The 14,876-nt window shown below is 52.9% G+C and overlaps 6 protein-coding genes across 6 annotated transcripts; 1 reads left to right on the forward strand and 5 right to left on the reverse strand.

Annotated features, from left to right (window-relative positions):
- Positions 1-54: 54 nt before the first annotated feature.
- On the reverse strand, positions 55-380 carry BO86DRAFT_91663 (uncharacterized protein). Its single transcript, XM_025677797.1, has 2 exons — positions 359-380; positions 55-299 (listed from the first exon to the last, which is right to left on the reverse strand). Exon 2 carries the CDS (start codon positions 287-289, stop codon positions 116-118), a length of 174 nt encoding a protein of 57 aa, XP_025527905.1. The 5' UTR covers positions 290-299; positions 359-380; the 3' UTR covers positions 55-115.
- A 1,007-nt stretch (positions 381-1,387) lies between these two features.
- Positions 1,388-2,680, reverse strand: BO86DRAFT_91670 (dihydrodipicolinate synthase family protein). The gene has a single exon (XM_025677798.1). The coding sequence runs from the start codon at positions 2,449-2,451 to the stop codon at positions 1,561-1,563; it is 891 nt and encodes a 296-aa protein (XP_025527906.1). The 5' UTR covers positions 2,452-2,680; the 3' UTR covers positions 1,388-1,560.
- Positions 2,681-3,228: 548 nt separating this feature from the next.
- Positions 3,229-4,856, reverse strand: BO86DRAFT_312925 (amino acid transporter; the record flags this gene model as incomplete). The annotated part of the gene is made up of 5 exons (XM_025667980.1): positions 3,229-3,645; positions 3,712-4,100; positions 4,154-4,345; positions 4,399-4,660; positions 4,716-4,856. 5 exons carry the CDS (start codon positions 4,854-4,856, stop codon positions 3,229-3,231), a joined length of 1,401 nt encoding a protein of 466 aa, XP_025527907.1.
- A 798-nt stretch (positions 4,857-5,654) lies between these two features.
- BO86DRAFT_430098 (FAD-dependent oxidoreductase) lies at positions 5,655-6,799 on the reverse strand (the record flags this gene model as incomplete). The annotated part of the gene is made up of 3 exons (XM_025675676.1): positions 5,655-6,407; positions 6,479-6,590; positions 6,663-6,799. The coding sequence occupies 3 exons, from the start codon at positions 6,797-6,799 to the stop codon at positions 5,655-5,657; spliced, it is 1,002 nt and encodes a 333-aa protein (XP_025527908.1).
- An 814-nt stretch (positions 6,800-7,613) lies between these two features.
- Positions 7,614-8,627, forward strand: BO86DRAFT_312660 (proline racemase family protein; the record flags this gene model as incomplete). The annotated part of the gene is made up of 1 exon (XM_025667964.1): positions 7,614-8,627. One exon carries the CDS (start codon positions 7,614-7,616, stop codon positions 8,625-8,627), a length of 1,014 nt encoding a protein of 337 aa, XP_025527909.1.
- Positions 8,628-9,281: 654 nt separating this feature from the next.
- BO86DRAFT_430099 (NRPS-like enzyme) lies at positions 9,282-12,647 on the reverse strand (the record flags this gene model as incomplete). Its single annotated transcript, XM_025675677.1, has 3 exons — positions 9,282-9,719; positions 9,779-12,265; positions 12,366-12,647. 3 exons carry the CDS (start codon positions 12,645-12,647, stop codon positions 9,282-9,284), a joined length of 3,207 nt encoding a protein of 1,068 aa, XP_025527910.1.
- Between the last annotated feature and the right edge of the window lie 2,229 nt (positions 12,648-14,876).

Here is a 14,876-nt window from a genome sequence, read left to right on the forward strand (position 1 = left end):
AAACGGATATCTCTTTGTCATGCCACTTCCGTCTGATAATAGTTAGCATCGAGACCCGTGCTTATGTCCATTCATTGTCTCTGCAACCTAGTCGTCTTACTCAGCACAACCCTTTTCAAGTTCTCCCTATATACAAGGGTCCATGAATCCCACCACCACGAACATGTGCATGCCAATCGCGGAGCGTCTTCCGCGTTTCCCGAACCCTCGAATAGACACGGTGCTCCGCTGCCGTCATTATATTACCACCAAGATTCGATATCCAGTCGACAGGTGATGATCCTGGCATGCGTACGTGTCTATACCTCCAAGCAAATAAGAGACAGCCCGCAAATCTCATTACCTACGCGCCACTGACCTAATCCTTCCCCTCCTTCCCGAGAGCACGGAACCCGAAAAGCAAACACCATTTGCACATCCCAGCCCTTGGAAATCACCCAATCAGTGGAAGGACAACCCCTCTTCTCGAATGTGGCAATGCCGAGGTCTAGAACAAGGATGGAAAAGAACAGGCCGGGCGGGTCGCTGTCCAAGTAAGCAAGCGGCGACCGGGGTGGAGATCGGGTCAGTGCGCGTGGACCTGTGACGGTCGCGCGATCCCTCCTTGCTGAATGGCATACTTAAGTATCTTCTCTCCTCTCTGCTTCTTGGGGCCCTACTTTCCCCTCTTCACTACAACTCTATGAGTTTGAAGTCGTTATAACGTTATTGTGGGCCTATCGCTGAATGTCTGAACTGGAAATATTGACAGGGGTGCCTGACTAGGGCACAGCTTATCACGGCAAGCACGGCAAGATCGAGGCTCCAAGGTATTTTTAGCTGCGTCTGGACTGTACATTCTTTCTAGCGTTGCCGCTAAGATCCGGGTTTTGTCTGCTGATGCTGATTTATGATAAGGGCCATTACAAATGATCTGCGGATTTGGTGCCGCTGTTGGTTGAGCCCCATCTACGCTGCACTCGATAAGAGATCAAGTATTCAATTGGCCTAGCTGTAGGACAAATCCAGCCCTACGAGGCATGCGGATTGAGTCAGATTTGTCGTACACCCTGATTTGTACGAGTTTCTGGGTCTCTCATCGGCTGTCTGTCCCAGCTGATCTTGCAGTGTACTGCCTTTCACCAACGGGACCCTCAGGCAGCAGTGATACGCGATCGAGATCCAGCTGTTGTGTTAGGCTTATGCGACGCACAGGATCATTGTGCAAGCCGTGAACCTTTTTGCAGTTGATCTTCCTCATCTTCCGTTCCATGGCAATCACACTGTGTGTCACATTTATCCCCGAATTAAGGAGAGAGCGACCCTCAGTCGCAGACCACCTCGTCCGATAGGATCACCGTCTCCGCAGTCCACTTCGGTCATGAGACAAGATAGCTATCGCTTACTTGAAGAGTACTGCTAAAAATGACGAAATGCAAACCCCCTTCGGCCCCATCCAGACCTTGAGCTTACCAGTGTACTGTACTGTACCTGCTACAACCAAGCAGCAAGAGCATCAAAGTAAGAACATCGGATTGACGTGTGCGTAAGACCCGCTAAATTTATCTTGAATACAGAAAGCTAAACGGTCTTCACCCCCGCACCCTGAATCAACACCCTAAACTCCTCCTGCGCCTCCGTCCCCAGCATGTGAAACGGCTTGCGCACGCCCCCGGTGGGGGTGCCCGTCAACTCGAGCCCCGTCTTCACGGCGGCGGCATAGTTATGCGACTCGAGGAACTTGCAGACCGGCCAGGCCTTGGCCCACAGCTCGCGGCCCTTGGCCAGGTCCCCGCGCACCGCGACCGCCTCCCACAGCTCGACCGCCAGCTCGGGGATGATGTTGGCCGCGCCCCAGACCCCGCCGCGCGCGCCCGCCGCCAGCCCGTAGAACGTCAGCGTGTCCCAGCCGTTGAACGCGGTGATCTTGTCCGACAAGCCGAACAGCATCTCCGTGAGCGCGGGCGCGTCGCCCGACGTGTCCTTCAGGTAGCGTACACCCACCTCCGACAGACTGGCCAGCTCGGTGGGCGTCAGTTTTAGGCCCGTGGCGGAGGGGATGTTGTAGTAGACGATGGGCAGCTGCGTCGCTTGCGTGATTTCGGTCATCAGGGTTTTGAGTTCGGTTAGGCTGACTGCGTCGTAGAAGGGGGGTACGACCATTAGTGCGGAGGCGCCGGCCTGGGCCGCGTGGATCGAGAGCTCGAGCGTCTCCCGGGTGGTGAGGCCCCCCGTGCCTGCGATGACGGGCACGCGGCCGTCGGTGTATTTGACGACGAGCTCGGTCAGTTGCTTGCGTTCGGGGATGGTCATGGCCGTGAATTCGCCGGTGCTGCCGCCGGGGACAAGGCCGTGCACACCGGCTTGGATGAGGCGGTCGATCAGGGCTTGCAGGCGCGGGGCGTCGATGGCCGTCTGGTCGTCGGTGAAGGGGGTGATCAGCGCCACCATGATTCCGTGGAGGTCGGCCATTGTGTTGGGTGTGGTGATGTCGGGTGGATGCTTTGGATCTGGATTGATGATGGGGGTTCGGGTGTGGAGGAGAGAAGACTGAGCACACTCAAGGATTTAGAGTAAAAATCTGTTTGATTGAGATAACACTGAACAAAAGCTCGAACTGGTTATCACTTAAATAACTAGAGCTTCTGGTGACAGATTCGTTGATAGAGGATGTTTCTGAGCTGCCCCTCCAGCTGATCGCCTGAATTGGCAGGTGGTTCCGCGGAACTCCGTATTCGGCAGGTTGGCCGTCAGCCCTGAAAACCGGGGTAGCTCTGAACACATCATCTGATAAGGATGTTTTTCCGAAATTGTGAACTACTCCCTATGGACTGGCAATATTTATACCTTGACATGGCTTATCGTGAAGCGAATCTCGACGTCATATGTGCACATTATTTGGTAGGAATTTGACCGGAGCCTCCGATCGCGAAAAGTATGCTGATGTCTGCAAGTGCGGGCATCAGGGCACCACAGATTTTGGAAGCAGACCATTCCCTGGGGCAAAACCTGCAGAAGAGTTTTTGGCGTGAGCTATAAGTCTAGAGCGACGAGAGAGATATCTACTGATTCTGGGGACAATAGCTCCAACACTAGGATTTCTACTTCAAGATTTGAATGTATTCACAACGACATTTAAAACGTCAAGTGATTGTCTCACTGGATCTAGATACAAGAACCAGTCACTGCCTTGCTATTGCACTCTTATATACACAAATGCACAGATTGATGAACGGTAACCGGGGTTCCTTATTTATCATTGTTGGCACAAGACCAGGCCGACGAACCCCCGGACTTCTCGTAAGACGAGATAATGCTCACTATAGAGCTATAGGTGCCCCCAATCGTCAAGAAGAAGCCGGTCAGGATGATCAAAATACACCAGGCAACCATCAAGCACCACCTCAGTGACTTCTTCTGCCGGCCCGGTCCCCAATTATCGTACAACCACATACATCCCATCGGTTGGAAGCATAAGGATGTGGCTAAAAGAGCCCCCACAAGTGATACCAGATCGCTGAATACGGGGATGCTGCTTGCAACGATATATGCGACCGAGGTTACGGTGAAGGTCGACCCGAGCCAGACGATCCAGTGCGTCCGAGTCTGGCCGGTCAGGTGTCTGGTGCCTCGAAGGATGCGGATAAAGATGTGTTTGGCGGGTAACTTGTGGACAGTTAGTTGAGGGCGAGGCATGGTAAAGGGATCGAAATCAGCACGGCGAGCACTCACATGAAGCATCAGAGTGGCGGAGACAGCCAGCCCCGGAAGAGCAAACCCGTAGCTAATCTTCTTGATCAGGATTCCCGCAGAGCCGAGAGCGGGCGATGCAACATGGGATCCGCAGTAATAGTACACGACCGTTCCGACTACAATATAAATGACCGTGACAGTGACTTGACAGATGGTGAGGGCTCGAGTAAAGTGTCGCGGGTTACGCATCTCCGAGACGATGTTGAAGAAGGCTGGGGTCCCCGCGTAAGTCAACGAGATGGTGGAGAGAGCAGTCATGGCCTCGACGAACGTCGGATTGCCAAAGAGCTTGTAGTCTGATTCTGGGATCACACCGTCCGTCACCGGAGCGTGGCCTTGGATTCCAACAGCGATCGTGAGGATAAAGACTGGCAATCGTTTAATTCCACCTGAATATATGGAGGGACTCGGCTCAACGTACCTGCAGTAATGATGCATGCAGCACCTACCCAGGCCAGCCAGCTGATACGACCAAGTGTTTGGATGCTGGAGAAGAGCAACCCAATAATGGCAGCGACAGCCACGAAGACTGCAGTGCAAGCTCCGTGGTCGGAGAGCGCGTTCAGGGAAATCGACATGCTCAACAGAGCCGAGCCACCAACAAAGATCCAGTCTAGCAAGAGGTTAGAACCTTGGTCAAAACCATTTCGAAGGATGAGCTCTCACACAGGGTGTATGCTGCGCCGAGTAACTCATAACCAAAGCGTCCAAACAGCATTTTCCCCACGTCGTCGATTCCATAGACACTGGGGTGGCGTAGTTTGAAGACACCCACCATCCAGTTCGACCAGGACGTCATCGCGGCAATTGTGAGAAGAAGGATTATTCCAGGCACGATTCCAAGAATGTCGAAGACTTTTGGCATCGAGAGAACGCCCAGGCCGATTTGAGTTTTGATCATAAGAGCTGTGGTTCCCAACCAGCTCACCTAGGCCTGGTCAGCTCGATGTGATGGTTCATGCAGTAACCCCTAGAGAGCTCACATTACGATAGTTGGTATCCCCTTCACGAATCTCACCGAATACAGCATCCTCTTGAATCGGCTCGCTGGATGCCTCATCGATCTGAGATTGCACAGGGGCAATGCTGTCCCGATCAAGGTCAGGGGTTTCTTGTTTCTTCATAGCAGACATAGCGTTGATAGAAGGTGTAGAAGACATAGAGATGAACTCGGGACAGGTGGCATCCCAATATCCCTACGAGTGCACTAATTATTTAGACTTGACGCAACCCCGGTTATTACTTGAATGCGCCTAGTGTGGCCCACCCGTGAGATATGGGGATGCGGGGAAGGAGATAAAGTAGAGAATATGGAAACTCCTTCCGGAGAAAAGTAACATGATAAGTGCTGCACCTTCTCATTGCACCGTTACGCCGAGGGTGGGGTGGGGAGATCATCTTGCTGCGGTCCGAAGAGCCAGTGACATGCCCGTTCTCGAATTCAGTTTCTTATCGGGTGCATATCACTCCCAGCATGTTTCCCACGCTGCAGGTTATCAAGAGGAGTCTTGATTGCAGGTCAAATCGTACAGTCCTGTCTATATCGGTAGATGTGGCGGGACACCCATCTAGGCAGAAAGCCTAATAGGCAGGTGCTCCCCTGCTTCGCATTGATTTGCTCAATCATATTCCGATAACACGAAAACTACATATGGTCTAGATATTACTTCTTGGACTTATAGATAGCAATGTATGACCCCTTCTCATGGAGGTTATGCATAACATGCCCATTTAATGTATTTGATGACGCCTCAGAGAGGTGGAAGATGCTTGGATTCTGACTATGTTAGGCTAACTGTGAGAACTAGCTAAGGCCACTGAGGTGGGTGATGAGCTGGCAGCCTCAGGCAAGGCCGCAGGCCGACGCCGTCAGGAATGCTTATCCTTTTCCTCAGTCCGGTATAATCTGCCCCAAAAACATCTCACAAGCGACTCCTCGGAGCCTCATCTTGCTTCACAATCGAGTCAACCAGCTCCCGCACCTTCATCGCCACGCCGTAACTGAAAATATACCCCAGGCCGGCGAATCCGTAGGCATGCACGACATCCCCCTCAGCTTCAAGTCGATATCCCCCTTTCCTCCCCGGCCGAAACGCGACGATATCCTTCTGAACATCCTTCTCCAGATCGACCGCCGCAAGACCGCCATTCGTCATCGTATTCACCCGCTGGAGGATATCCGCACGTAGATCTCTATCAACGTTACGCTCCAGATTCCCGGGCTGGCTCACGCCCCCAATGATAGCACCGTTCGTGAACATCCGCGGGATAACATAGGTGTAGTGCGAGCCCTGATGCATCATCAACTCTTCGACGAAGTCTGTCTTGACAAACATGGTCTGTCCGCGAATCGCCTCCACGTTCTTGTCGCCGGCGAGAGTGTATGCACCTAGCCCGGAGGCGTGGACGATGATCTTCGCTCCGGTGATTTTCTTAGCTTCTGCGATCGAGCTCAGCGTCTTCCGGATGAAGGTCACCCCACGAGCCTGCAGCTGTTTTTGGATCCACGGGAGGAGGTATGCGGGATTGATCGTCATGGAGGTGTATGTGAACCCGAGCTTCACTCCATCGGGCAGCTTTTCCTTCGAAAGCAGACGGTAGCGCGGCACGACCGTCTTGTACCAGATGGTGGAGTCGTCGTCTCGGTCGTCGTAGTGTTCCGTTGCCTTGATGATCTGGAAATATCGAAGGGCATGGTTTAGTGGGGAGGTCATGGCACAAGCAGGCTACTGAATGGCTGACTTACTTGAACACCGCTCGTTGGATCCCGATGTGCTAATGCCCAGAAGTATTTGAAATTCTCGGTCTGGAGGGATTCGCCGCCTGCGTCGGGGTGAGGGAAGATCGATACGCCGGCCCTGTTGTATCTCAGTTTAGCAGGTCGCTCAGTAGAAGACACCCAACAATTGTGAAGAAACAGCAAGTCTCACCAAGGACTGGCCCAATCTTGACTTTCATCGCCCGGTAGATCGCGGGCCACGATGGTCACTTTGTAGCCGGCATCGGTGAGGGTCAGAGCCGACAGGAGGCCGATGATGCCCGAGCCAATAATGCCCACTTTCTGCATTTCTGGTAGATGACGGGGGTTGTTGAACAGTAGAACAGTGAGTTGAGATTGCCAGGAGAATCGGTTTACGTTCGAGGTATTTACCTAGATAATAGATAGCGACAGGAGCTAACTATTTTCTGTATAGTTGCAATCCGATCGGCCTAAGATAACACCGGAATCACTTGCCGAAATCGGAATGTCCCGCAAACCTCAGGCCGAGATCCCCGCGTTTTCATGGGTCCCCGGATCAGTACCACCATTTTGTGCTCATGATTACTCCTTTGAGGTAACGCATCTGATGGTAATCCAAGTATCGTCGGGGTTTCTAGTTTTCTTGATGATGGAATTACCCTTCCGGAGAGTGGTTTAAGTAGAGACCATGCCTAGAACCCGATTTCACCGCAGGGTGGCAACATCCATTGAATAATTTCACAAGATATTGCGCTTTCACAGGTTCTGTGTGTAGTGTGCACTACCAGTTTAAACCAGAGATAAACTTGATGTCTTCCTTGCACTTGACACTTAACAATGTTCAGAATTGGGGATATGACGGATCAGTCAAAGATTGCTCTGTGCAGCAAACAGAATAGGAAAGAGCTCCCGGAAGCCCTCGGAAATGGCACAGAACCTAATCGAGTCGCCAAAAGGGTTGCTATCAAAAAAAGAAATATAGCAAGTTGCTCCGTCGGTGATCTTTGATAATAAGAAAGATCTGTTATACCCAATCTCCCATTGCGGCCCAGTGACTGATTCCTACCATACCTACCTGACATATAAGTTACTGCAACAATAAATCCAGAGCATAGCACAACCGCCAAAGGAAGACGGAAAAATGCGATCCCGACGCAACATCTCCTTGGTCTGCTCCCACTGCGAAGGCGAAGTGGGCGACGTGATCGTCAGCGGGGTCCTCGACCTCCCCGCGCCGACGATGCACGCCAAACTCGTGCGCTACATGGCTGAGCACGACGACCTGCGTCGGCTGATCCTCCATGAGCCCCGGGGGCGCCTCGAGATGAGCGTGAACCTCGTCCTCCCGCCGTGCGACCCGCGCGCCGACGCCGGCTTCCTGATTATGGCCCCGGGCGACTGGGTCCCCATGTCCGGGTCGAACACCATCTGCACCACCACCGTCCTTCTCGAGACCGGGATGATCCCGATGCAAGAGCCCAGAACCGAGGTGAAGCTCGACACAGCGGCCGGACTGGTCACGGCCACAGCGGAGTGCCACGAGGGACGGTGCAAGTCCGTCTCGTTCGACAACGTGCCTGCGTTTGTGTACGCGCTCGACATGGAGGTCTCGATTCCGGATATAGGAAGTGTTCGGGTGGATATTGCTTACGGCGGTCAGTGGTATGTGATCGCCCAGGCGGAGGACTTGGGGAATATTCGGGTTCGGACGTCGGAGAAAGACCGGCTGGTCGAGCTGGGTCAGCAGCTGAAGGCGGCGGTGTTGGCGCGATGTATGCCCACGCACCCGGAGAATCCGGCCATCCGGGGCATCAACAATGTGATTATCAGCGAGCCGCTTGCAGATCAGGATGGTGAGCTTTCTGTGAGGCATACGGTCATTGTCACGCCGGGGAGGCTGGACCGGAGTCCCTGCGGGACGGGAAGCTCCTCTCGTCTGGCAGTGCTCCATGCACGAGGACAGGTACAAGTTGGGGGAACAGTGACCTTCCGCAGTATCATCGATACCGCATTCGTTGGCACCATACGCGGGGTACAGAAGGTCGGGGAGGTTGATGCGGTGCTGCCGACCATTCGTGGCAGAGCGTGGATTACAGGCGAGCGTCAGGTGCGATTAGATCCTGATGACCCATTCCAGACCGGTTTCTTGATCTAGGTTGATATGGACCTATGTGTGCTTGGGGTCACGAATGAGAGTATCGTCAAAAAGGGGCTTGCCATTATCAGGAGACATAAAGATCTTCCCCCCCCCCAAAGGGGTTATAGATGCGGGTGATAGTGTAGCTCCGACTGAAGGTGATAAAGGAATGCAGGGACTCTTCACAGAACAGACCTTGACCAAACAGTATCCTTCCCGCATCCGACCCCTTGATATGATGGCTTGCAAAGCACGAGATCATCACATGAAGATGATGCTTGGGGTGTACGGATGTGAGGAGCCTCGAGAATGTGTAGTCGGCCGGAACGGGTCTTGGTCGGGGAGGAGCCTTGAAGAAATATAAAGAGACAACTTCTGTATCACATTTCCGGACTTTTGCGAACCTATTGTTGGAGTGGGTAAGAATACCATTATCAGCATCTTTGGACTAAAAAGAGTCTCTTTTAATATAAACACAAAATCGAGGGCGAGGTACTGAGTCGCTGATTTGGGAAACTTCATAACATTATAGTTGATTTTCTACTGAGAAAGATAGTGCGATACTCGCAGTCAATCACTGTGAGCTAAAGCAATTCATATAGTGCAAAAATAAATGTTATGCGCAAGGAAATATACATACAAGTTTAGTGTATAAAGCATCATAGCCAAGCCCTAAATGTGCAACCCCGGGATCCAGCCCCTCCACTGTCGCAGCCACACATCCATCAAACAAGCATCCACCGGTCCCAGCCCGCGTAAAGCCGCACTGTACCTCTGCGCATTGCTAGTATCCGCAACAGGCCTTACCCAGCCCCGAGAGTTTGCCAGCACGGTGAAGAAGTCCATGAGAGATGCCGCAGGCAAGCCTTTCAAGGTGGTCTGATCCAGGTTTGGGTCCGACAGCCGTCGTTCCAAGCGCTGGATCCAGTCTCTGAGTGGGATGATCTTGGCATCGCAGGCACGACTGACTACTCGGGCCAGTGGCTCCCAGGCGCTGATATGTGGGTTGACGATGTGGTAGACCTCTGCACGGCGCGCAGGGGGCGAACACAATGGGTCGACGCCACTTCGCGCGAGGGTGATCTGGGTGATACTTCGTGCAGCAATATCCTAGACATCATGTCAGTCTTTGCCGGCCATAAAGGTGTCCGTTCCCACAGACTACTTACAATCGGAACCCAATCCACGGGAATCGAACCCAAGCTGTCGGGCAGCTCTCCCATCGTGTGGGAGGTCCGGATCAGGGCAGGGAGCCAGTCCCGGGAGGTCCACATGCCCGCCTGTGCATGCGAAGGGCCTGCCAATTGACCTACTCGATGAATGGCGATCGTGTTCGGGCGCTCCTGTGCGAACAGGTCGCAGAGAACCTCGGCCGCAAACTTCGACTCCGCATAGCCTTGGGTGAGGACTAGGGACGAGTCATGCAGCGCTTCGGTGATATGACTGGCCGTGACCGGCGCATCCGAGCTGCAACCACTGATGGCGGCAATCGAGGAAACAAAATGAAGGGCCGCCTGGCGGGTCGAGCCCTCAATCAAGGCCAGCAGGCGCCGAGTCCCCTCCAACTGGGTCTCGAAGCTCGAAAGGGGCAGGTTAAAGTTCACCATCCATGCATTATGCACGACCACGTCGACCTGCTCGTGCAGGTGGTGGTATGCATCGGATGTCAAACCAAGATTCTCTTGGCTCAAGTCGGCTTGCCAGAAATGTACGCGGGAGGTTTCCTGCAGCCAGCCGTCTGCGAGGTCCTTCCCTCGGAATTGGGCCAGCTGTCGAGCTTGGGCATCCGCAGTTCGGTTGAGGCAAAAGATCTGCATGACAGTCGGATCCTGCAGCAGTTCATGCAGGAGGTAGCTGCCCAGCTCCCCCGTGGATCCAGTCAACAGCACAGTCTTCCCACGGAGCTGCAATCTCTGCGCCTGCTGCCAGACCGCACGGGTTAGCATATGCTCACGCGGCCAGGTTGCTGACGTGGGTGACTGGCCCTCCGCGGTATCCGCTGCAGAGCTCTGTGTTTTGTGTATGTACAGCGCGTCGGCAAGCCGCCGCACTGTTGCACGCTCATAAACAGCTGCGCTGGTCCAGGAGAATTCCGGCTGTTGAGACGGTCGGATTTGATTGGTAGCGTCCTGTAGTACTTGTACGAGTTGAACGACTTGAAGCGAGTCGATGCCCAAGTTGACGATGTCGGCGTCCAGATCCATTGTACTGACCCCTGATATCTTCGCCACAAGGCGTTGCGCCCACTGCTGCAGCTCTTCATGACTCGCGTCCGGCAGCGCGTCCAGATTATCTCCGGTGTTGTCGTGCTCTGGAGTAGGGTTATACAAAGCATCAATGATATCCTTGTAAAGTTGGCCGGTTTCTCGCCGGCGTATTATACCCTTTGGTGCCAGTACAAACGGTCGATCGGGCGATGCAAGTGCGATGTGGGTGCGATGGACCTGTCCATGAGCCGGCAACAAGCCATTGGCTTCGTCGAGCAGGGGCTCCAAGTCACGCAAAAGTGACTCCTGGGTCCAAGTCTCCGGCAGGCTGTCCCAGTTAGGCTCTAGTATCAAGGCCACCTGGAACCGCTCCTGACCGAAGATGGCCGCCCGATGGACAAGAGGGTGGGTTTCCAACTGGCGTTCGGCGTCTACGGGATTCAGCTTCTCGCCGTTGCTGAGCACAATGACATCGTCTGCTCGCCCCTTGGCCCGCCAAAGATTGGGCTTGGAAGGGTGAGGTTCGAAAAGATCTCCAGTGTGATACTCGGTCAGATGCGGGAAGCTGTGGAAGACGCCGTGATATCGGCGGGAAGGAGGGCGAGGGAGTACCAGCTGCCACAGACCCTCACCGGCTTCCTCCATGCGGTGGTCGAAGGATGGATTCCATTCGAAAAATTCCCAGTCTGCGGGATCTTCGCAGAGAAGTGTCGCCGTGTACCCAGTCTCGCTACTGCCTATCAGAGTCTGCAGTCGGAGCTGAGTAGCGATCGCATCGCCGGTCGCGCTGTCGAGAGGCGCCCCGCCATAGTTCATATCCTGTAGTTGCAGCAAGGCTAGTCGTCCTTGCTCAGAAGACCAGAGATCTTGCAGGAGAAACGGGCTGAGTAGACCCCATCGAGGTGGAACGGGGGCGGACATGATGCGGGAGAACAGTTCAGGAGTGAGAGGCCGATCGGGAGCCAACAGGAAAGGGGTTTCATAAAAGATGCACTCAGCTAGACAGAGCAATCCCATGATATGAAACATGGGCCCGTGAAGAAATCGCATCTTGCCCATGTTCCGCAGAGCGCTCTGGGCGGGCTTCCGACCCGGAGGCACGGGGAGGGTCTGCATCTGGTCCAGAGTTGCCAGATACCCGTGTGTCAAAGTGATGGGCTTGGGCATCCCGGTGGTCCCTGAGCTATGGATTATCAAAGTTGGACGGTCTTCAATGTCATTGTAGCTGTCCGGGTGAGGATATTCTGGGACAGGAGACGATGCGAAAATGTCCCAGAATGGTGCCATCCGCCATCGCTCAAGTCCAAGATCCGAGCAACTTTCCTCGACCTCGTCAATGATCTTCTGTAATTGAGCTCGTTCGCTGCCATCAATGAGCACTGAACAACTTGTCTCTGAGATCAGATGGCGGAAGGCAGGCTGCGAGTTGCGTGTGGAAAGGAGTAGTGCCTAGTAGATGTTACGGTCAGCCAGGAACCCCAGCTTCGTTGTGAAAACAAAAGAAAGAGAACCACACAAAGAACACAATGATAGCAGAAGGGTTTCTTACGACATGACCTGTTTTCATACACGCTAGCGCAAAAGCACAGTATCGCAGATCATTTGTCCCGATGTATGCAAGGACCTGTTTCTCTTTCTCCTGGAGCTTCGCCTCAATCCACCAGGCTACGCGGTCCACAGCATACGACAAGTGCTGGTACGTGATCGGACGCCATTCGCACTCGGCATCTTGGGAGGCTGGGTGAACACAATATAAACAGTCAGGCTGTCGTTTTGCTTGCTGGTCTACCAACTGAGTTAGGAGTCTTGGTGCAATATCATTAGATCCCATGCTGTCTGCGGTCGTCTTGAAGGGTTGATGAGATGAACACGATGTCGATTAGCAGCGAGACAACATTGAAACTTATGTATTCTGCTATTGGCCTCGCTTCGCAGACTCGCCATGGTGGCCAAGTTGCTTCATTGTGAATCCGGATTGCGCGGGGTGCATCTGTGATCGGCGATACTATGATGCAATTCTGCAGAAGTGATCTTCTTATCTAGAAAAGAGCAATGGCGGTCGTGCAACATTCCAGAAATCCTTGGACTACAGAGACAACCAGAACCATCAGCACTGGCACGGTCTAATATTTCTACTGCCTAAATAGTCCCTCATTGACCTCATAGGAAGTCCGTAATACCACAAATCTGTTCTCCCTTGTGTTGCGGTATGACGTTGCACACCCAAGGTAGACTTCAAGCATCATTATCTGTGATGTGATTACTCGGCACCCCATCAGCTACGGGATGGCCGAGGATAGGTTCTTCTCTAGCAGGGTCTGACGAGACGATGGCACAGCGTCTATGTGAACATGGAATTGCTATCGCCAAGTCCTGCACAAGTCTTCGGGATCATAAATGTATCAATCCGCTGGATCATCGCTCTCAAGCAACCGAGATTAGATGATCAATATAGCCCACCATACCAGGTCCCCCGCAGACTATCAAGATACAGTACCATGTGACCTAAGTGATGAATATAAGAACATCATGACGATTAACCCACTTGATGTTAAGCAACTGAGCATATTGCTCTACAGTCTTGGTCCAGTACTTGGCTTCCTTATTGATAGAACGTAGTCTTCTCCTCACAATTTAAACTGGCTTGCCAACTGGCTCTGTGCAGCCACCCACTCCACGCCGGATAGGAAACTCTTTACCTCCGGTCCTGACCGGGGAAGATCATGCCCGACAGAATGTTCCATCGTCTTTCTCGTGTTCAGATTGCAGAACGATTGCACCAGCACCGTGCAATCGACCAACCCCGGCAGATCCTTCTTGCCGCGCAGCCTCACTTCTGAAAGGTGATGTCGCAAGATGTCAGGGCCCGTTCCGTAGCCGTGCACGCCTAATATACACAATATGCTTCGGCTTCGCCTATTTTATACTCGTTAGGATATGACGTTTGATATTCGTTTATTGTGGGTGGCACACTGTAGTGATGATGTGAATGTGCTTAAATGATGTGCTTGGCCGGTGTGAAATACTGGATTTGGAAATCATCTTGCAGAGCGGGACAATGCCTGCCTGCCCTATTTTGGGGGCTATTACCATAGTGGATGCTTTGTGCGTGCCATAATCTTCAAGCTCGTGTGGATTTAAACCCTCCTTGCCGCATGGTTTGCATCAGATTCTGCAAGTGCCGCTGGGTCACATTTCTCGAGTCGAAGCAAGGGGCTGATGTGAGATCGCCTTATCTGGGATTGAAAATATTACAGTACAACCTCCTGCCACGTCGGACCTTTGTATTCCGAATGTGTGATCACTATAGACTGAAACCTCAAAGACGCCTTCTCCGACCCCAGCAGCAGCAGCAGCAATGGCGACGGCGGACTGGAATTTTTCGCGATTCTGTCCTCGGTGGCTAGTGTGATCGGCAACATGGGCCAAGCCAACTACTCCGAAGTTCAGAGCTGGGTGAATCGGGAGATGGGCGCAGAGATCTCCTCGTCTGGAATCCCCGGGGTCGCAGTCTGTGAGAACTTTGGCCGAAGGTATCGCCGCGGGGAGTTCGTTTATTCCTGCTGCTGCTGCGTGGTTTGCTTTGCTTGGATTCAATGTTAGAGGAAGGGTAGATATCTTTGGCAAGACTTGAAAATTAACACAGTACTCGATAAGTGTCCTTGCAGTGGAATCACTGTGTTTTCGGGGGTGTGATAAATGCTCAGGAAGGCCAGCAGATGTTTTAACGAGGGCACTGGGCAGCAGTTGCATAATAGACAATCGCTGTTCAGTGTAGTGTCTGTGTGATACATGTTGTAAGATTTCCGGTGTTCTTTTATCATCCACTGAGTTCCGATGCGAAGTATTTCAGGATTGCTATCAGGATTATCCGGGGGTTGCGATGTGGGTGGGCCGGCCCATCCCAGAAAAGAAGGAATTATTCTCTAACGTAATCGTCAGCCGAGCGAGCCACGCAAGCGAGCGAGCCAGCAGATCCACCAAATGCAGCACCAACATGGATTCTTGATTTGTATACAAATATATGGTGTTTTGAAGCATTAATTACACTATTTTAAAC

This window comes from Aspergillus japonicus (assembly GCF_003184785.1).
Source record: "Aspergillus japonicus CBS 114.51 unplaced genomic scaffold BO86scaffold_23, whole genome shotgun sequence".
Classification (NCBI taxonomy): Eukaryota; Fungi; Ascomycota; class Eurotiomycetes; order Eurotiales; family Aspergillaceae; genus Aspergillus; species Aspergillus japonicus.

Bases quoted from the DNA above. Each gene is read 5' to 3' on its own strand.
- BO86DRAFT_91670 (XM_025677798.1), bottom strand. From the start codon at position 2,451: ATGGCCGACCTCCACGGAATCATGGTGGCGCTGATCACCCCCTTCACC.
- BO86DRAFT_91663 (XM_025677797.1), bottom strand. From the start codon at position 289: ATGCCAGGATCATCACCTGTCGACTGGATATCGAATCTTGGTGGTAAT.